The sequence below is a fragment of the Solanum tuberosum genome, unplaced genomic scaffold, assembly GCF_000226075.1.
Source record: "Solanum tuberosum cultivar DM 1-3 516 R44 unplaced genomic scaffold, SolTub_3.0 scf00114, whole genome shotgun sequence".
Taxonomy (NCBI): Eukaryota; Viridiplantae; Streptophyta; class Magnoliopsida; order Solanales; family Solanaceae; genus Solanum; species Solanum tuberosum.
This window is the reverse complement of record NW_006239038.1, coordinates 107870-128661: the sequence shown is the minus strand read 5'-3', so window position 1 is coordinate 128661 and position 20792 is coordinate 107870. Positions and strand designations below refer to the sequence as shown.

Genomic DNA, 20792 nt, shown 5'->3' with positions numbered 1-20792 from the left:
TATTGCACTATGTGTTTAAAGGGTTGTATTTAATTTACATAGGTAGGTATTAAAACTTGACATTTGCCAATATCAAATTTCTCTTTATATATTAAAACAAATTATGATATATTTATAACATAAAATAAACATTCAAATAAACTATTAATAACGTTTGTATATCATCCAACCAGACCTTCCTCGTCCATCTAATAAGTACATAAAAAAACTTATCAATGTAATAAAATGAAGAACAAATTATATCAATACACTTTTCTTTTACACGTGTAAGACACACATACAACGAAAATAACAAAAATACATATAACCTAATTGGAGCCTCATTATTAAAAAAAAAAAACACATTGCACTACATGCTTAAACACTTATACTTTACATTGATAGGTATTGAAATTTGACATTTGTCAATATCAAATTCTATTCCACACCATTAAAAGATGTGGCGGTGGATGAAATTGCTCATTTCTTAATCAAATGTTTCATATTCGAGCCAGGGGTGTAGAGAGTTCGTTAGTAGGACCACTACCCCCTGAATTGAGCCCTACCCGACGAGAATTTGCGTGACATAGGTATGACAAAATTCTTAGCTAGCGTTTGGCCATAAATTTTCAAATTTTTTTGGCAAATATTATTTGAGTGAAAATTTGGGTGAAATTTCACCATGTGTTTGACTATAATATTTGGGAAACAAATTTCACTTTTTAGAAAAAATATAATTTATACCAATAAGTTTTAAAAACTATCAAAACTAACCATAAGTTTGTATTACAAGTCAATTAGATCTTCGTTGCAACAAATAACAAGTAGTGTCCATGACACTAGAGCAATGTGGTAGTTTGAAGTGAGTGCAACAAACATCATTCCATACATCGTGAAGTAGACAAAACACATGATTTTATTACCCTGAGCCGATTGTTCATCAACAATCATATCATCACTTTCATATTTCATAACTACTTTAGTGGTCACGTAAAAAATTATGTAATACAACGCAAACAACTACTATAAAGGGTGTTTTTTGTAAAAGATAAAAGTTTGGTGTAAAATTTCAATTTTTAAAAGATCCCAAATAATGAGATTTGGCCCAAATATTAGAAAAAACTAGTATTTGGGAATTTGGGATATTTGTCAAAAATATTTGCCAAATAATGACAAATTGTATGGACAAACACTATTTGTCAAATTTTCCCCCAAATATTACTTGGGAAATCTATGGCCGGGTCCTTAGTAGAGAGCACAACCCCAAGAATGGGCCCATATTCGATACAAATATGTAAGCCATGGGTATGAAAAAAAAACTTAGTAGGGAGCACTACCTCTTGAATGAGGCCCTACTCAACTTAAATCTGCGAGCCATAGGTACAAAAAAATCCTCAGCAGGGAGCTCTATTGCCACGAATGAGGCCCTACCCGATGAGAATCCGCAAGATGCCATAGGTATTGATATTCCTTAGTAGGGTGCTACCCTTGAAATGGAGCCATATGTGACACAAATATGAATTAAGATTAGTCGAACTCTAATGCGCATACAACATCATATGAAAACTTTTTTTTCTTTCTCCTACATGCCACTTTCTCTCTATATATAAATTTTAATATTTTTAATATATAGAAATATATGTATTTATCTTACAAATACAAATAAAAAAACAAAGATAAAAGGGGAAAAAAAAGAGAATAAAAAAAAATTACTTCTCATATTTTTTTCTCTTGAGAAATTATTTTTGCTTTTTCTCTCTCTCTTTCTCTCTCTACAACACCCACATTCTCTCTCTAAAAAAAACTGGAAATTCATCAAAAACCACACCGGTAAATCCGATTCACCTGCTTCATCTTCTTCATCATTTCGATTTTAATCCATTTTTATCCTTAACTTAGCCTCCAATAAGCAATAATCGCTTTAACAAATTAAAAAAAAAGTTTCAATAAACAAACGTCGTCGTATTATACACCTTCTGCTTTTTTTTTGCGCCGCCGGAGGTGGGTTGTGGTTCTCCGGTGAAGTAAGTTTCCGGTGAGAGTCCGATTACTTTGTTTTTGCCTAAAGACGTTGCGTAGATTGTGTTTTTATTGGTTTGCGATGTACTGAGTTGTGTTTTTAAAAAAAAATCAATTTATGCTATAAGCATCGGATTTTTTGTGGAGTGTTGGTTTGGTTGATGGATTGGAGAGGAATTAGGGTTTTGGGGTCGTAGATTTAGTTTTTTTGGGTTGGTTTAGGGTTAGAAAGATGGTTTTTGTATTGATTTTGTTTGGTCTTCAGTGGGTAGTGACCGATCCATTGTTTTCAGTGTCGGACACTGTGTTCTGTGTTTTCATTGACTTGTGTGATTTTCTGGATCATTTTTTTTGCTGAGTTTAAGCAATTGGGTATCTGAATTTGAATTCACAGAACATGGTTGGTGCATCATACAGAGCAATTTCAAATTTTGTTAAAATAGTTTGTGATGTTCATGAAATGAACTTTAGTTTGTTTTGAGTATATTCTGTTAGCAATGTTACTTCATTTTTGTTGAGAAATGCTCTGCTTATTGATTAGTTTTGAATTTTCCTTGCGCTTCAGAGGTTTTTGGAGGGAAGAGAACTGGCATTAATACATTTGAAAGCAATTACCTTTTTGGGAAGACAAGAGCAACTGAAATTTTAATGTGAAGACACAGTATGGCTTTTTATAGGAATTACTCGAATGAAACGGTAACGTTGGATGACAAAAGCCAAGGGGAACAAAGTATGCAGGGAATACATCAGGATGTAGGAAACGAGGAAGTGGAAGGTAGTTTGAGTGAAAATGATGATAATGGTCAGTTACAAGATGAAGGTGGTGTAGAAGTGGAAACAGCTGCGGAGGATCAGGTGCCGCCTGGAAGAGGAGTTAATTTGTCTGGGAAATGGGGTTCTGGGTTTTGGAAGGATTGTCAACCGATGGGCCCCTCAGGTAGGTCTGGTTCTGGTGAGGAGTCGAAGAGTGGATCAGAGTATAAGAATGAGGAGGAATCTGATGAGGTATCTGATGGTAGGGAAGATCAGTTGGAGTCGGAAGATGAAGGAAGGCAGAAAGACATGGGGAAGAGTCGAAGTGTTCCCGCTGATGAGATGTTATCTGATGAATATTATGAACAAGATGGTGATGATCAGAGTGACTCGTTACATTACAGAGCTGCAAACCCTTCAAGTGGTTATAGTTCAAAGCCGCAGTCGAGGCCTGTTTCTGCCAGCAAGTATGCAAGTCGGAAAGCTAAAGCTTCAAAAGATCAGGATGACAATGAGTATGCTGATTACGAGGACGACGACAGTGAGGATGGTAAATTCCTTCTTTTTTAATAAACATATGTATGATGAATTTCTAGCTAGAACATGATGGGAATAGTCATTCTGATTTTCAATTGTTTCCTCTTCTGTGGTGGGACTCGCCGAGCATAGGGAAAAATAAAGGATTGTAGGAATATAAAGTAGGAGAATAGAAAAACTAAATAACCATCCATTTAATAGATAGCTCTTATCAACCTCTTCTCTTTTCTTGCTAGTCGTCAAGAAGTTATTAGAATAAGTTTGTGATCGGATTCATTGTTGACTTCACCGTAACCTTTTTATTAATTGTTTTCCTACTTCTTGCAGAAGATGATCCAGATGATCCTGACTATGGTAGCACAGGCCGTGGAAAGGGCATTAAGGTGTGCTCTTATGCGTAGTGTTGGTCATATGCTATTTGGCTTGCTTGGCCTTGTATTGCTTACTGGTACTTCATGCTATGTGATGAATGTTGTTACCTTTTCTATAGTATTTGCCTTCCCAACATTTGACATACCTTTTAGCATGTCCACTTTTATAATATTTGCAGTAGGAAATTTTGGTCCTTATAATTCATGTTATGTCGCATATTTTGAAATATAATACTTGAAAATCCCTGTATATAATATTATAGTCATAATAATGTTTGATATATTGATGGGATGAAATTTAATGATAAAATGGCGACGAGTTATATATGGTGTAAATCTTGACTCTAAAATGAAGATGGAGGTACTAAAGATTTGAGAGGGTTTTAGATGAAAATTAAGCTACATGATAGGCAGCAAAAGCAACCCTGCTCGTTTTGATAGGGCGAGCTTGTATGTTATAGCAGATCTTTTTGACTCAAAATGAGCAGAAAACAGTATCTCATGTTTTATCTTTTTCTTTTTCCAATGATCATTTATGCTTGTATGACTTTAACTGTACTCGAGAAGAATAAGATCAGAATTGGTGGCTTCCTTAATGTTAAATTTGAACTTTTCTACTTTTTTTAGGCCAACATAGATATATAACCCCTTAAAGTTGCACAAACTGTCAATTAAGCACCTTATCTAGCCTGTGTACAGTTAAACCCTCTGCTATAGTGTATTATGTGAATACCCATGACTGTCATGGCATGGTACCTAAATTTTTGAGAGTGAGTCATTTTTCCAAAACCCAAAACGGTTCTCTTTTCTCTCTCCCTTCCATGACTGACCCTTACCTCCTTTATGAAACACACTCACAAACACCATCAAACTCCACTCACTGCCACAATGGTCCGACCCCTTTCAAAAGAGTAAAGGATAAAAAATGAAGATCAATGTTGGAAACAAGAAATATTCTGGCTTGCTATTTCTCACTGGAAAATATGGAGATTCCAGCGAATTGTTTCCGGTGATCGTTCATCAATGGGATCCGCTATGCTATTTTTCTTCCCAACGTAACACATAAACATAAAAAAGCTCCATTACCTGACCCATCAATCACCTAAAAGAGACGATGGACATAATACATCATGAAGGAACATGTAAAAGGTCTTTGGGTCAAGGACTTTATGGTCAAGGAAGGAAGCGAAAGACAGGGATAGAACAAAGAGGCCACATCTAATGATATTTGCAATGGAAAAATGCCTGCAGATAGCAGAAGTTCTAAAGATGCAGGGAGTTTTATTTGATTGGGCGGAGAAAACGAGTGGGGAGGGGAAGTCTCTTTTCCCGATTTAGAAGGAAAAGATTAGGGGAGGAGAGGGGACGTGTTTTTCCATTTATTTTTTAAATTACAAACTAAGTTAAAATTATTTAAAAAAAAAGAATATACGTGTCATTCACTGATTTGTCTATTTGACACATCATTTGTGATTCCATCTCATGCATTAGGTCTGTTCGATTCAAATGTCCACTAGAACACATGTCAAGTAGAAGTGCTTACTTGGTCATTGGCAACCCTTAGGTGTCTGACTGGCAATTCATGTCAGCTTTAATGGGTTATCTATGTAATTGACCTTTTTATATTAAGATTTGTGTCTGAGTCATCTAGCACACCTTGACTACTCCACCTTGTACCTGCTACATCTCACCAACACTAGCACCAACACAAGTACTGGTGACTCCATCCACCAAGGTTTTTAGTCAGATGGAAACAAATCATCTAACAGTCTTTTGTCTCTACTAAGATTTGAATGTGCGATCTCCCATAATTTTCATCCACTTCATTGATTTCTAGACCACACCCTTGGGTGCTAAATTTTCTAGTTATTATTACTTTCATCTAGCTCGATCACTGAATCCTGCATTCTCGTTATTTATATTTGGTGTAAGTTGGTTAGTATCATTTGAAAAGTCAAGATAGCGAGTTGACTGGTATTTAGGTAAATTTGGTTTGATAATAAATCCTGGTACTTGTTCTTGGATAAGTACGGAAATGGTAAGTAGGACTATCTTCCAATTCTTTGCAGAGTAGGGTTATATGTAACAATTTATTGTCACTGGCTGTATTGAAACTACCAATAATATTTTTGAAGAAACTTGATGCGACTTCTTTCTGTGGTCCTTTGTGGAGCTTTTCTTACTTATTTGATGCTTTATGCAGCTTTACATTCCTATTGATTTGTATGCCACATTTATATATTGCTCCCTATTCTTGTCCCTTTTCAATAGGCCTCAGAGCAGATTTTAAATTTATGCTTTCCACGCCTCTTTTATGTTCCAAACACCACCCATAATTTGTTAAATTAAAAGCTCTTTTGGCCAAATGGGTTCCTATAATTGTTCACTAGTTCGTAAAGTACTATAAAGTTATCTCCAGAAAGAACAATTTTAGAACATACCATTTGCATCAGGTTGGACTCCCATGCTCGTTTTACATCAGCTTGGGGTTTCTAGGTTCTTTTATTTCAGAACCAAATTTTTTCACATCTAGGGAACTACTACCACTAATTAAACGTGCTCTATCTCGATCTATGAAAGACCCTAGCTGTGTTCAATTTGTAGCTAATAAGGTTCATGCATAGTTTAGACCTATGGCGCGCAGCACACACAAAAATAAATTTTGGAAGGGGGTGGAAGTTGAATTATGAAGAAAAATAAAACAGAAAGGAGAAAGTAGATATATGTTCCGCCATGTCACTCAAATTGTCCCATTCTTTAAATCCGAAGTTTGTCGAAACAATGGTGGATGGCTGGACTTGCTCCTTTTGTAAGCTTAACACACCGTTTGTGATCAGTAGAAGAGTTAGTACTATTTTTTAAATGACATCTTGATTCTTGGGTGATATTTTGAGAAAAGTTATTAGTATTTGGGTCTCCTTAGGTTATAAAGTAGGATGAATGGTTAATAATACTTGGATTGTACCCATGAAAAATTTAAAAAATCCTTGGATTGTAATCATAGAATTTTGGTTGGTAAACAAAAAAAAGTACTTGAATACTTGCTAATCACTTCAATAAAATCCATACTTGTTATTTGTTAAAATGAATTACCCAGTAACCGCTTTCATTTAAGCAAACTCTTGACTGAGATATTCAAAAGCTTTTAGTTCTTTAGATTTTTGGTAAGTGTTGATTTTATTTATTAAAAGTACCTTAAGGATGCGCTGGAAATTTCAACAATTTTGGTTCTTTGTATGTGGTGGAATGAACTGTATATTGGGATGTTTTGTAAGCAACTGATTAAAAAAAAAGACTTAATGTTCTCTAAGCTCAGCTGGTACTGAAACAATCGCTTCTCCTTTTCATTTGTTCAGTTTCTTGTCATTGCAGTGAGTTGGGATTTGAGTGATGTCGTGATTTTGTTCTCGTTTTTCTTTTATTGGTAAATTTGCATCAAACAATTCTAAATATAATTGTACTCGTCAAGTGACCTTGATATTTGCTTTGCTGTCACAGGACAAGGATGATGACTGGGAGGGTGGAGAGTCTGATGAGGTCAACAGTGACGATGATGAGGTGGGCATCTCCGATGAAGATGAAGAATATTGCAGAAAACCTCAAGGCAAGCAAAAGAATAGGGGTGGGCATAGTGTAAAATCTACCAGAGTAGTTAGGTCTCTTGCTACATCTGCTCGACAGAAAAGGGGTAGAACATCATATGAAGAGGAAGAATCATCAGAACATGATTCTGAAAACGAGAGTGATGAGGATTTTGGAAATAAGCCTAGAAGAGTTGCAAATCTCCGCCTTAAAAATAGTGGTAGATCTTCTGCTGCTAGTGTATCTGGCAGGAATAGTGAAATCCGAACTTCGAGTCGTCGGGCGGTTCGGAAAGTTTCATATGCAGAGAGTGAAGAAAGTGAAGAAATTGATGAGAGCAAGCAAAAGAAGGGCCAAAAGGTGGTGTTATCATGGGTTCCATGCATACTACATTTTTCTGTGCATCTGTTGTTTGAACTTTTTTTTCTTTTTGGAAAAGTTAACTGGTATTATAAACAAAAGGAGTACGCCAATAGTGTGCTCCTACGTAATTACATCAAAAGTATGCAGGGACAGCCCAAAACAAAATCTATCACCTCTGTTGTTTGAACTTTTTCTGGTGGATGTATTTTATAGCTTGAATCTTAATTTCTTTACCTTCTTACCGTAGTTTCTTTATGTGCATCTATATCATTGACCGTTTTCACTGGACAATGCATGAGCCATTTGCCCTTCATACAAATTGCATGTGCCTGGTGAAATTGCATTTTAAAAAACAAAAGTTCCTGGTGAAATTGCTAGTGCTTTGTGAATCTGGATTTTGATATGTTTGCTTATTATCTCACATCAGCAAGTCTTTTCATGTCCTTGCTATCTTTTTTAGCTCTGATTGATAGTGTAACAATTATTTCATGCAACAGGAAGAACTTGAAGAGGAAGATTGTGATTCGATTGAGAAAGTTTTATGGCATCAGCCAAAGGGCATGGCTGAAGAAGCTGCAAGGAATAACAAATCAGCTGATCCTATGTTGTTAAGTCATTTGTATGACTCTGAACCAGATTGGAATGAGATGGAGTTTTTAATAAAATGGAAAGGCCAGTCCCATTTGCATTGTCAATGGAAGTCATTTGTTGAGCTACAAAATGTATGCCTTTCAGATCTGCATTGAAGTAACAAATTCATGTTGCTACTCTTTCGTATGATTGGCTACATATTCTGTTACGATAGCTATATATTGAAGTGATTAATTTCAGTTTTATCTTGATTTTTTCCATGCTTGAGCAGCTTAGTGGGTTTAAGAAGGTTTTGAATTACACTAAAAGGGTCATGGAGGATGTGAAGTATAGGAAGACTGTATCCCGCGAGGAGGTGAGTTTTATGCACCATTTCTCAAGAATCTTTGAGATATATATTTCTTAGTCCAGTAGAAAGGACTTGACTTGCATGGGCTATTTTAGTTTCTCACATGTGCTTGTGGTTGTTTAGTGGAAATATTTTAAAGACAATTTAGATAGATTCAAATTTGATTTGTAAATGACTTTTGCATGGTTCACGTCTTCACAGCTTTTTAGCTGATATGAAATGAGGAGCTGACTTGTGAGAACATTTGAAATTTCTGATATATGAGAAAGAGGAGTCACTGATTTACTCACGGAGCCATGATTTTTCTGTTCCTTTTTTTTGGGTGGGGGACATTTTGCTCTTGCAGTTTTAAGCTTCAAAGTCTGTTGAAGGAGCTTCTTGCCGTTTAACTGTGTAGATGTTTCCTCTACCCCCACCCTCCCCTAATTAAAAATAAAAAAAAATAATTTGGTTTGTGTCAAAGAGATACATTTTATAGTTAACTGCATGCTTTATTTTTCAAATTATTTACAGCCTCCTCTCTTATGGCCCCTTTTTTCTGTTGTCCATTAGATCGAGGTAAATGACGTGAGCAAGGAAATGGACTTGGATATCATCAAACTGAACAGTCAGGTTTGTTGTTCGTAGAGACCTCTGTCACCTCATTGCAGTTCACACAGCTCTTAATGCTCGTTTTGGTTGACGCATACTTAGGTTGAGAGAGTTATTGCAGACAGAATCAGCAAAGATGGTTATGGTAACGTGGTGCCAGAATATTTGGTTAAATGGAAAGGGCTATCTTATGCTGAAGCAACTTGGTATGCAGATTGTTTATGTGCTTGTATTATTCTATTTGTTCTTTTGATCCTGCCTGTTGTTTTTACATAGACAATGTTTCTTGTGGTTTACTTGGAGAAGAATGGTTGGTTAACTGCGCGTACTTCTGTCTTTTCTCGCCTCTCCCTGCCTTGGATTGTTTGTTATTTGTTTTATCTGCTGAACAAATAATGTTGTATTTTTGGCTGTATAAATTGCAATTGAAGCTTGAGTTCTTAGCGGGTTTCCTTCATGCTATCTCAGGGAGAAGGATGTTGATATTGCTTTTGGTCAAGATGCCATCGATGAGTACAAGGTAGCAATTTGGTCGCATATAAGCTTTATGGTTATGTCATATCCCTCTTGGATCCACCTCCTATGCTGTAGCGTTACTGATTAATTCTTTCATTTCCTTAAGTAATGCTGTATGTATAGATATAATTAATGTATATGATCATAAATATTGAGTTTATAGTGTGAAATTAATGAGTGAACGTATTTGGATAGTAATTGTTTCTGGAAAAGTGTTTGAGAAACTTGAGTACACAGTAATTGCTTGTTTCATTTATCTGATGAATGAAATCAGCATGCCACCAATTTTATTTATAGAAAATATCACATAGGAAACGTTGGTCTTCTCCTGATAACATGCACAATACTTTTATATTCCGATATGTGACCAGTAAGATTGTCTTTGTTGGAGTATCCCATATTGGTTAAGTGAATGGGCTGTTGTCTCCTACATATGAAGTCTTGGGAAATTCTTACTTCATGAGCTTACCATTTATTTTCATTGCATCAGAGACATACCCGTTCTTGTTTTTGTGTTTTCCATTGTTGGACCTCCATGCTATCTTGGGGGTACGAGAGGGCCGAGGGGATTTGTGTGTTAAAGCGTTTCACATTTGTTGAAGTTGTAGTCATTTTGGATCGGGCTCAAGGTTCATTTTCTTATCACAGTATTTGAATCAAACCATCCCTGTTTTTGGTTACCCAATGTTGGATCCATGTCATACTTTCCAGCCCATGGACGTGTGAGGCGGAGTTATTGACTGTGCCTCACCGATTGAGGGAATGGGACCGTTATTCCTTATGGTTATGGGCAATTCTCATCTCATAGCTGAGCTTTGGGGTTGAGTTTGGCAAAAGGTTTATTTTCTTTACACTTTTAAGGTCAAGAAGGTTTGTTTACTAAATTACTTTTGAATCATTGAATCATTGAATCTTGACCTTCTGAGGACTGATATCGGGATCTTGTTTCATTGATATGATCAAGATTGTGGTGTAGGAATTGAATTTCTTTTGCATCCTACCCTGATTGTATGGTACCTCCACACTATTGTTCTTCCATTGCATTTTCTTATAATTAACTAAAAGTTGTTACTCATATTCATTTTCCTTTTCGAGACAATCAATTCGTGCCTTCTTGCTATATCTTCCTTTTTATGGTCATTTATTTTTATGGTTACTTTGTTACCTTTTTCAATATATTTGATCTAGTTCGTTTTTGGTCATGGTGAGATTATCTTCTTCTTCAAAGTTTTAAATTGTTATGCAATTTGCAGGCTCGTGAGGCTGCCATTATGGTACAAGGGAAATCAGTGGATTTCCAGCGCAAAAAGAGCAGAGGTTTTACCTTCTTATCTTTCCAACTAATCTCCTCCTCTTATTCTGTTATTAACATCTGCCCACTCCAATTTCAACTCGTCATTCCATACGTTCACATCTCTTTCTGTGTTGTCTCTAGTCTCAGATAAATTCTTAAAGGCAAATTAGAAACAGGCCTCACCCATCTCATCTGTCTTCTTTACAATATTGTTCATTGTGTTCCTTCTTACTATCTGTTGAATGTTGATGGCATTGTCAATTTAAAACTGATACCTTATTAGGTAGTTTGAGGAAGCTTGAAGAGCAGCCTGAATGGTTAAAGGGTGGGAAACTTCGAGATTATCAGCTTGAAGGCTTAAATTTTCTGGTTAATAGGTAATGCTGTTGGCTCTGCATTATGGTTAAATATGTTTTCTTCCCACTAGTTTTTGCTTTCTGATATGTCTTCTCACAGCACAGTTGGAGGAATGATACTAATGTTATATTAGCTGATGAAATGGGCCTCGGCAAAACTGTTCAGTCAGTTTCAATGCTCGGTTTTCTTCAGGCAAGGACTTCTCTTTGTTTTCTGCTCTGCAAAGTATTGCTATTTCAGTTTTGGTAAACGGTATTGTTTTTTTGTCCCTGCAGAATGCTCAGCAAATTCATGGACCATTTCTTGTTGTTGTCCCATTATCAACTCTCGCCAATTGGGCAAAAGAATTTAGGAAATGGCTGCCTGATCTGAACGTTATTGTCTATGTCGGAGCACGTGCAAGTCGTGAGGTAAGTCTGGATTATACAATGTTCACTGTTCATGCTGTATTTCGTTTGATTTGGTAATTATCTAGTTACTCAGTTGTTAACTTTAATGACTCTAGGGAAATGCTATCTGTATTCTTTTTCCAGGAATGTTGTATGATGATATTCAAGCACAATTGTGTGTGATTTTACTTCTAGTGTCTTCATTATTATTATACTTGTCTGTACATTCTTAATTTACTTGATATGCTGTCTGCATGTTGCGGTCTTTTTTTGTTGGGTGTGATGTTTATAAATACTGAAGGGTATTTATTCTTTTTCGATTACTTCTCTGTACATTCTTTTTTCTTTGTAAGCAAACCCTGGTTTTGGCACTTCAGGAGCTGTACCCCCCCAAAATAAACACTCACACGATCCAAGCCGAACCATTTGAGAACACTGTGCAGTGTGCTCATGAATATCGGGTGGTTTAGCCCTGAATTAATTAAAAAATATGTTAATTTCATAGTTTCAACTTATAGTAAAACTCCAATAATACCCGACTGACTGACTATACTGCTATTTATATTTCTCATTTAGAAAATAGACTCTTGTACAAGATGCAGAAGTAGAAAGCTAAAACTATTGGGTCCAGTTTCACTCATTAATTTTAGTATATGTATTCTGAATATGGTCATTTGTTGATAGTATGACGTATTTTGATCACTATTGGTTTTGTTGCTAAGAATCGTAGTTGATACACATTGCTTTATGATTTCTTGTTTGGTCAGTTCTTATCATGTTTCCCTTGGAATGCTGCTATGCTGTAAAAACAAGTTCATTGCTAGACCAGAATTCTTGTTGTTCTACTCTGAAGCAAAATACCAAATTTAGTTGAATGGGGAAGCAAGCAGGTGAGCCAACTAAATGGCTTCAGATGTTACTTGAGGATTGCATTTCTAGTAAAAGATTTTTAAGGGAAGTGTTGGAATGCAATCATTGAGTTGCTTTCCTTGAATCATCATATTAGGCTGGTGGTTGAGTATATTTTGCATAACCCTTATTAGCTGTGAATTGCTCCATATCTCTCTCCAAAAGCTATTATTGGATATCTTGATTGTACTCTTTTGTAAACAGATAGTGCTTTTGGCTTTTTCTCATCTCTTTCTATGCTGCAATGTGGGAGAATTTTGGTGCTCTTGACTTCTTCTCAACTCTCTATATGCTGCAATGTGGGAGAATCCTCTTTCTTATTTGGTTCTCCTGACCGTGCTTCTTATACTCAATTACTTCTTAATTAAGTTGAATAGATATGACTTTCTGTTGTTGCTTGTCTAGATCTTTTTTACATGCTATTTTATTTGCCTGTGATCTTTGCAGGTCTGTCAACAATACGAATTCTACAATGATAATAAAGTTGGCAGGACTACCAAATTTGATGCACTGCTTACTACTTATGAGGTACTATTGAAGGACAAGGCTGTGCTTTCAAAGATAAGGTGGAACTACCTTATGGTTGATGAAGCGCACAGGTTAAAGAACAGTGAGGCTTCTCTTTATACAACACTTCTGGTATGATGACTTCTCCTGCTGAATTTCTATCAAGCATGTATATGTTGCTGGCATTTCTGAGCACTCATATATTTTCTCTCTTTTTTTTTTGTGTTTATTTTGCATCTTTAGGAGTTCAGCACGAAGAACAAGTTGCTTATTACTGGTACTCCATTGCAGAACAGCGTTGAAGAACTATGGTAGGAGCTTTCTCTTCTTTTATTGTATTTCTATATTTGGTTTTACTTTGATGTCCTACTGATTAATTCATTGTGTGCGGAATATAACTTTGTTTATGAGTAGTATCTTCTAGTTAATCTGTTTGGAATGGTAATAAAAAGTCTTAAGCAGATATCACAAGCTAGGGAGCATGTTTTTTGTAATTCTAGGCATAAGTTGGACCATGCCTAATTCCATGATTGAGCTTTTGCATGGCTGGAGTCGAGAGGGGCTTAGGAAGAAATCTCTGAAACTTGGAACACCATACCTCAGGTCATTTGGTGGGCTATCTGGCTTGAAACAAACTATATAATCTTTGAAGGCAAAAAGAGTAACATGCACAGCCTTAAACAGAGATGCCTTTCTTTGGTAGCTTTTTGGTGCAATTTAGTTATTGTACTAGATGTATATGGAATGTTAGACACAATAGAGGGATTGCACAACCTGTAATTATGCCTATTGCACTGGCTTAGTGCACAAATTTATAAAAGCTGTAATTACTTATTAAAAAGAAGTTACAAATGTCAAGTAATGTCTGTCTTTTCTTGCGACTGAGATTATGTCTAGAGGTTCTTTATCTTGCAAGAGTTTATTTGCCTCTGAATAGGAAAACATTTGATCACTACCTATTAAATAAAAAAGGATCACAGTTGGTCATCTGTATCTTTATGAATGTCTTATACTGTTGCTTTTTGATTGTTATTATTTGATCAGTTTGAAATAAGCAGAAAGCAAAGAGGTAGAAGGAATGTGCCTAGCTAACAGAAGAATGTAGGATCATCATGTGACTTGGAAAGAATGGTCTGGAAGAGACCAGGTTGAGATGCGAGTTTATGTATTCCCTAGATTGTTTCAGGAACTATGCATCTAATACTCATCGACCCAGCAGAACTTAGATACTCTCCCTTGAACTGATCATGACTTGCTCTCTACCACCTATTGACACTAGCATTTAGATACAGTTCATTTTTTTTAAGGTAACTGACATCCTCCTGGGCGAGTGGTGCACAGATCAAAACTCGGTGGATAGTGCGCCCTCTACCCTTCTCCACTTAAATACCAGGCTTTTGTATGCAGCAGGGTTGAATACTTGAATCCATGACATGTATCTGGCCCACACATCACGGGCTATGCTCTTACCATTATACCAACCACAATTCTTCGTCTTTTAAGCATAGTACATCGTTGAATTCAGGGCATTGACTAAAAAGTTTCACTTCCCTGGCAATGAAAAAAGAGAGAAGAGAATGCAGGCCATGTAACTTCCTAGAAATGATTATGGTGTTGCCTCTATCTATGCAATGGATGTGTTTGACATCATAAATGGAATTGCTCATCAGAGTTTCTCAAGTTCCATTCTCGAAGAATATTCAATTGTTTCTGCTTCAAGTATCTCCAAATTCATTCTCTTAAATTCTTTAGTGCCTAGCTGTCTCACTAGCTGCAGGGTGTATATGTATGCTCCTTCTATTAATTAAGACACTCTTTATGAGCATTTTTGAGGCAAAACCTTTTGTTTTTGACTTCTTGTTTTAAAATTGAATTGTATTCTCCTTCTGTCACAAGTAGCTACTCAATCTACTTCTTTTTTCGCTTATCCAGTAATCTCCATCCAGACCCTTTCCTTTTCTTTTGGTATAATACTGCATGCAATCTTCTATTTTGTTTGTTTGCTTTAACATTGAATACTTAATTGTACTCTCCTTCTATCAAGAATAACCTCCAACTAGTCTCTTTTTGTTTATTTCGGTAAGAACTGCATTCAATTCTTTTCTTGTATATCTGAGAACATCTTATTCCTACCTGTTCATTTTAGCCCCTGCATACTGGTTAAAATAGAATCTCCATTCTTTACCTCAAAAAGAAAAAAGAAAAAGAAAAAGAAAAAAAGAAAGAAGCGATGAATCTCCATTCTTTACCTCAAAAAGAAAGAAAAAAAAAGAAAGAAAGAAGCGATTCCCATCATTTTATAAAAGCTTTTGTGAGGTCATATATGTCTCAGTTGGTTAATATGTCTATTTGTTCATGACCTTGGCAGGGCCTTACTCCACTTTCTTGATCCTGATAAGTTCAAGAGCAAGGATGATTTTGTCCAGAATTATAAGAATCTTAGTTCATTTAATGAAATGGAGGTATCCTTAGAAATGTTATTATCCTGGTCGTTTTCGTCTTTTCTCTCCGCATGCAATTTTGTTGTAGTCTGGTGAGCTTTGCATGGACGTTCTTTTTTAAGGGAATGTTATATTGTATTGTAGCTTGCGAATCTTCACAAGGAATTGAGGCCTCACATTCTCAGGAGGGTCATAAAAGATGTGGAGAAGTCACTTCCTCCAAAGATTGAACGAATTCTTAGGGTTGAGATGTCACCACTACAGAAACAGTATTGCCCATTGAATTAATGTATACTTACCTTTAAATTGTTAGCAGCACCTAGTTTTCTTAATTCAATCATTTTCCATGTTTATTTGGTAGGTATTACAAATGGATCTTGGAAAGGAATTTTCAAGACTTGAATAAAGGTGTTCGTGGGAATCAGGTTGTCAGAGGACCCTTAATCTTCTATTCCTTCATATAGATACCGCCACTTCCCTCGCAGTATTTCCTTAATATTTCTTTAAAGATTTTGACTACTTACTTTGCCTGCCATCATTTTAAGATGAGCGTAGTTTTACTTGCATAATGTGTAAATAAGTGGAAAGCTTTTATTTTCGGGTAGTGGTTGATGTGGTGTCCAAACTTCAAATCTGTTTTCGTTCCTTTTGTAAGTTGAAATAAATAATAGCATTACAACGTAGATTTAATTTAATCTTCCCAAACTAGAGATCTTGATTTTTGATTTGAATGAGCGGCAGTATGGGATTTCTCCACAAACATGAATTTTCATGACCAAGTATGGCAGAAGTAGGAAAAGAAAATACGTGATCTCCATTGCGTTCTACTTATATGTTCCAATAGTATCTTTAGTGACCTATGCATACTAAAATAATTGTCTACGGTACAGATTATTTTCTTGATAGCACATAAAGAACTACTCTTTATTTTGCTTATGTTGGCCTTGTGAACTTTGTAGGTTTCACTTTTAAATATTGTGGTGGAGTTGAAGAAATGTTGCAATCACCCCTTTTTATTTGAAAGTGCGGACCATGGTTATGGTGGGGATGCAAATTATTTTGGCAGCACAAAAGTGGAAAGAATTATACTTAGCAGTGGTAAGCTTGTTATACTTGACAAGCTGCTGGACAGATTGCATGAAACGAAGCATCGAGTGTTGATATTTTCTCAGGTTCGTAACTCCTTTTCCCTATGAGAGATGGTTTAAAAGATATGTAGAGAGCATTTATGTTACTACTCTTAGTTGTAGGAACTTTTATAGAAGGCATGTTTTGAGGCTCACCCTTAGTCATGATGATGTTCACCTGTGCTTTCAACTAGCTGAGTAAGTTCTGTCAATCATCTTCTGAATGCAGATGGTTAGGATGCTTGACATACTGGCAGAATATTTGTCTATCAAAGGATTCCAATATCAGCGGCTTGATGGTAGTACAAAGTCTGAGTTGCGCCAGCAGGCTATGGACCACTTCAATGCACCTGGTAGTGAAGATTTCTGTTTTCTTCTGTCGACACGAGCTGGTGGATTGGGTATAAATCTAGCAACCGCAGACACTGTTATCATATTTGATTCTGATTGGAATCCCCAAAATGACTTGCAGGTTAGGAAGAACTTGTTGTTTACGTGTGTTGGGTAAAGGTTTGCAATTAGCAAAATCAAAAGATGGATTTTGTGAAAAAATTGCCTTGTTTAACATGCTGCTTTATGCGGTATCATCTTTGTTTGTCCTAATCAGGCAATGAGTAGAGCTCATAGGATAGGACAACAAGAAGTTGTCAACATCTACAGATTCGTTACAAGTAAAAGTGTGGAGGAAGATATCTTGGAACGTGCTAAGAAGAAGATGGTAAGACAAGATATGGATGCATTGAATGTTCGAATTCCATTGTTTTTTAATGTGACATGATATGTTGTTGAGAAATCAAGTGTGACAGTTTTGTATATTGGAGGCATGATGGTTTTATCGGTCATGTTTTACTTGCAGGTTCTTGATCATCTGGTGATTCAAAAACTGAATGCAGAGGGTAAATTAGAGAAGAAAGAAACCAAGAAAGGAAGTCTCTTTGATAAGGTATGGAATCGTAGTGGTAGAGTCACAAATATCTGATAGATTTGGTGTTAAGATTTTATTTTTGTTCTGATAAAGACTGAACTCAAATAACACGATGAAGATAAAATTATATACTGTTAGAACATATTTGATCTTTAATATTTTAGATAGTCTATATATTACTGTTTGCCTGCTGTGATTGTAGAATGAGCTCTCTGCCATCTTGAGGTTTGGCGCTGAGGAACTATTTAAGGAAGACAAAAATGACGAAGAAAGCAAGAAAAGGCTTCTCAGTTTGGATATTGATGAAATTCTTGAACGGGCTGAAAAGGTTGAAGAGAAAGGAGCTGAGGCAGAGGAAGGGAAGGAGTTGCTGAGTGCTTTTAAGGCAAGTTGCAATTTCCCTTCTTGCAGATATTTTTACTCTGCTTTTTTTCTTTTTGAAACTGGTGAAGTTGTATTCGTCAACATTAAGGACATGCTGGAGAACCTTCAAAATATTGTGGATCAAATCATACCCCAAAATAGTAATTACAAAGATCCTAAAAGATCTACTAACTGATCAGCTTCCTCTACACATTTCTCTTTACACCAAACATAGAAGGCTATAATATAATTCCATTTGATTTTCTGAATGGAAGTAAAAACTATCTTCAAAACATCTATTGTTTATTTCTATCCATACTGTCTACCATATATAGTGTGGAACTAAATTTTGCTACTTCTTTTGACTCTTGCTCCCCCCCTCCTGATCCAGCAGCTCAAGAGACCTGCTGTATGCTCTGGCATTCTCCATTTGGTTTCTGTGAGACTGGGAAATAGTGCCCAAATCTGTGCCGTTACTTTTTAGTGTAAGAACAAATGGCTGGTTTGTTTCCACTGCCTCATTACAAGGGAAACACCTGGATACTATCTGAAATTCTCTCCTTTTGCTGTTCTTTTTCTCCTCTTTTGATTTGTCTAACTTAGTGGCGCATCTTTTCCATTTGATTTTCCCTTCTCTCCTTTTCTCGTCTCTGCCCTCACTAAGTTTTATTTCTCTCAGATTGGAGGTCAGGCATGCTTGAGACTTCAATTTTTTCCCCTCTTTGTTCCATGTATAACCGTGCTTTGCAATTTCTCTATGCAGGTTGCCAATTTCTGTGGTGCTGAAGATGATGCAACTTTTTGGAGCCGATGGATAAAGCCAGAAGCTACTGCACACGCTGAAGTATATAATACTACTTTAGTAGGGATATAAACATTTCTCTAATGGTTCCTATACTGATGAATTGTTTATTTTATGATATTTTCTTTGATAGGACGCTTTGGCTCCTCGAGCTGCTCGAAATAAAAAGAGTTATGCAGAAGCTAGCCCTCTGGTGGTAACTAATAAAAGAAAGAAGGGTGTTGATGCTCAGGAAAGGTTCCCGAAGCGTCGCAAGGGAGATTTTAGCTGCACACTTCCAGCAATTGATGGTGCTTCCGCTCAAGTGAGAGGATGGTCTTTTGGGAACTTGTCAAAAAGAGACGCCACACGTTTTTCTCGTGAGGTAGGGCTAGTTAATTATGTACTTGAGTTTATTTTGGCTCTCTTGTTCTGCTTATAAAATGTATTTGTTGGAATGGACAGTTCCTTTGTTGCTTCAGTTTTTTATTTTCTTTTCATCCATGTGTTTTATTCGTGGTAACATCTCGTCTTTGATCAAATTATTTGATTGTGTAGATATCAAAATCATTAATCTGTTAATTTCTCTCTAATTTTAGGTCAAGAAGTTTGGGAATGATAGCCAAATTGACTTAATATCATCAGAGGTTGGTGGGGCAGTTGAAGCGGCGCCAACTGAAGCTCAAGTTGAGCTTTTTGACTCATTAATTGATGGCTGTAGAGAAGCAGTTAAAGGTGAAGTTGTTGACCCAAAGGTTTGTATATTGGTTCATAATGTACTTTTGAAGGTTGGGCGATGATGCACTTGAGCTGACATTTCGTGTGTTTTCACCTTCAGGGACCTCTCTTAGATTTTTTTGGTGTTCCTGTGAAGGCTGATGAATTATTGGGCCGTGTTGAGGAACTTCAACTCCTAGCAAAGCGCATTTCTCGATATGCAGATCCTGTCTCGCAGTTCCGTGCTTTGGCTTATCTAAAGCCTGCAACTTGGTCTAAAGGTTGTGGCTGGAACCAGAGTAAGTTGAAGCCCTTTTTTATTGTTAGACTCTTGTTCTTTCCATTTTCCTTCCCCTTTCATCTTGGAAAATTCTGTGGTTGCCTTAACTCCTTTATTTGGTAGAGGATGACGCCAGACTGCTTCTTGGAATTCATTATCACGGATTTGGCAACTGGGAAAAGATACGGTTAGATGAAAAACTTGGCCTCATGAAGAAGATTGCTCCAGTGGAATTACAACATCATGAGACTTTCTTGCCAAGAGCTCCGCAGTTGAAGGAGAGAGCTTCTCAACTTCTGCAAATGGTATAGAATACTCACTCCTGAGTCTCTACATTCATTAAAATTGCTTGTTATTTCCATCTTTCCATATTATGCCATCATTTTCCTTTCAATTGCTGTCGAGAGCATTGTGTAGTTTGCTAGTGAGACAGATCAGACAAAAAATATATTTTGCTACCGAGAATCAGCACTTTATTATCTAATTGAAAAATTCAGGATGACAAAAAGGACATGAACATAACTTATCAAATTACAATCATAGAACTGAGATTGTACTTCATTTCTGGAAGCTGTGTCTATGTGCTACAGGGAAGTGTTGATGCATGATTTAGCAGACTTTGATGTGTCTAAGGGACTAATACATTTGTCTGTTAACCCATAGCATCTTGAAATTTCAGTTCTTGTGTTCTTTTACTAGAAGTAATAATGTATGTGGGGTTTTGCTCCATGTCAATGAATGTTTGGTAATAAATTTGCTGTGTCCAAAATGCTATTGAAGAAATTCAACGCAGATTAGAGAGTGGTATTATTTAGACTGGGAATTTGAATATGCTTCTAGGAGTAAATAAGAGAAATCACTTAATCAAACTTACAAGGGTTCCCTCCCCTCTCCCTATATCATCGGTTAAACAGAGTAATGGATAATCAGTAATAACTTCAGTAGAAAGATTACCCTTGGATTTTGTATTTGTATTTTGTTTCTTGGGTCAGCAAAGCTTTTTTTTTTTTTTTTTTTAAGGTTATAAGATCTTTTGAAGGAGGAAAACAGC

The 20792-nt window shown here is 36.3% G+C and overlaps 1 protein-coding gene across 3 annotated transcripts in view; it reads left to right on the top strand.

The window, feature by feature from the left end:
• Window positions 1-1717: 1717 nt before the first annotated feature.
• LOC102593358 (protein CHROMATIN REMODELING 5) overlaps window positions 1718-20792 on the top strand; it is a 22716-nt gene continuing 3641 nt past the window's right edge. Inside the window, exons 1-28 of one of the 3 annotated variants that reach the window (XM_006349719.2) lie at window positions 1718-1809; window positions 2564-3301; window positions 3616-3671; window positions 7158-7601; window positions 8102-8326; window positions 8467-8550; window positions 9097-9156; window positions 9238-9341; window positions 9604-9655; window positions 10905-10968; window positions 11229-11322; window positions 11407-11494; window positions 11578-11712; window positions 13048-13239; window positions 13351-13418; window positions 15476-15569; window positions 15693-15817; window positions 15910-15973; window positions 16508-16720; window positions 16905-17147; window positions 17283-17393; window positions 17532-17618; window positions 17803-17985; window positions 18727-18807; window positions 18899-19129; window positions 19344-19499; window positions 19583-19760; window positions 19865-20046. In XM_006349719.2, the coding sequence (XP_006349781.1) occupies window positions 2662-3301; window positions 3616-3671; window positions 7158-7601; window positions 8102-8326; window positions 8467-8550; window positions 9097-9156; window positions 9238-9341; window positions 9604-9655; window positions 10905-10968; window positions 11229-11322; window positions 11407-11494; window positions 11578-11712; window positions 13048-13239; window positions 13351-13418; window positions 15476-15569; window positions 15693-15817; window positions 15910-15973; window positions 16508-16720; window positions 16905-17147; window positions 17283-17393; window positions 17532-17618; window positions 17803-17985; window positions 18727-18807; window positions 18899-19129; window positions 19344-19499; window positions 19583-19760; window positions 19865-20046 (4254 nt within the window). In that variant the 5' untranslated portion in view covers window positions 1718-1809; window positions 2564-2661. Of the gene's footprint in view, window positions 2015-2563; window positions 3302-3615; window positions 3672-7157; window positions 7602-8101; window positions 8327-8466; window positions 8551-9096; window positions 9157-9237; window positions 9342-9603; window positions 9656-10904; window positions 10969-11228; window positions 11323-11406; window positions 11495-11577; window positions 11713-13047; window positions 13240-13350; window positions 13419-15475; window positions 15570-15692; window positions 15818-15909; window positions 15974-16507; window positions 16721-16904; window positions 17148-17282; window positions 17394-17531; window positions 17619-17802; window positions 17986-18726; window positions 18808-18898; window positions 19130-19343; window positions 19500-19582; window positions 19761-19864; window positions 20047-20792 lie in introns of all 3 variants that reach the window. The other 2 variants (XM_006349718.2, XM_006349717.2) reach the window with 2 other exon arrangements.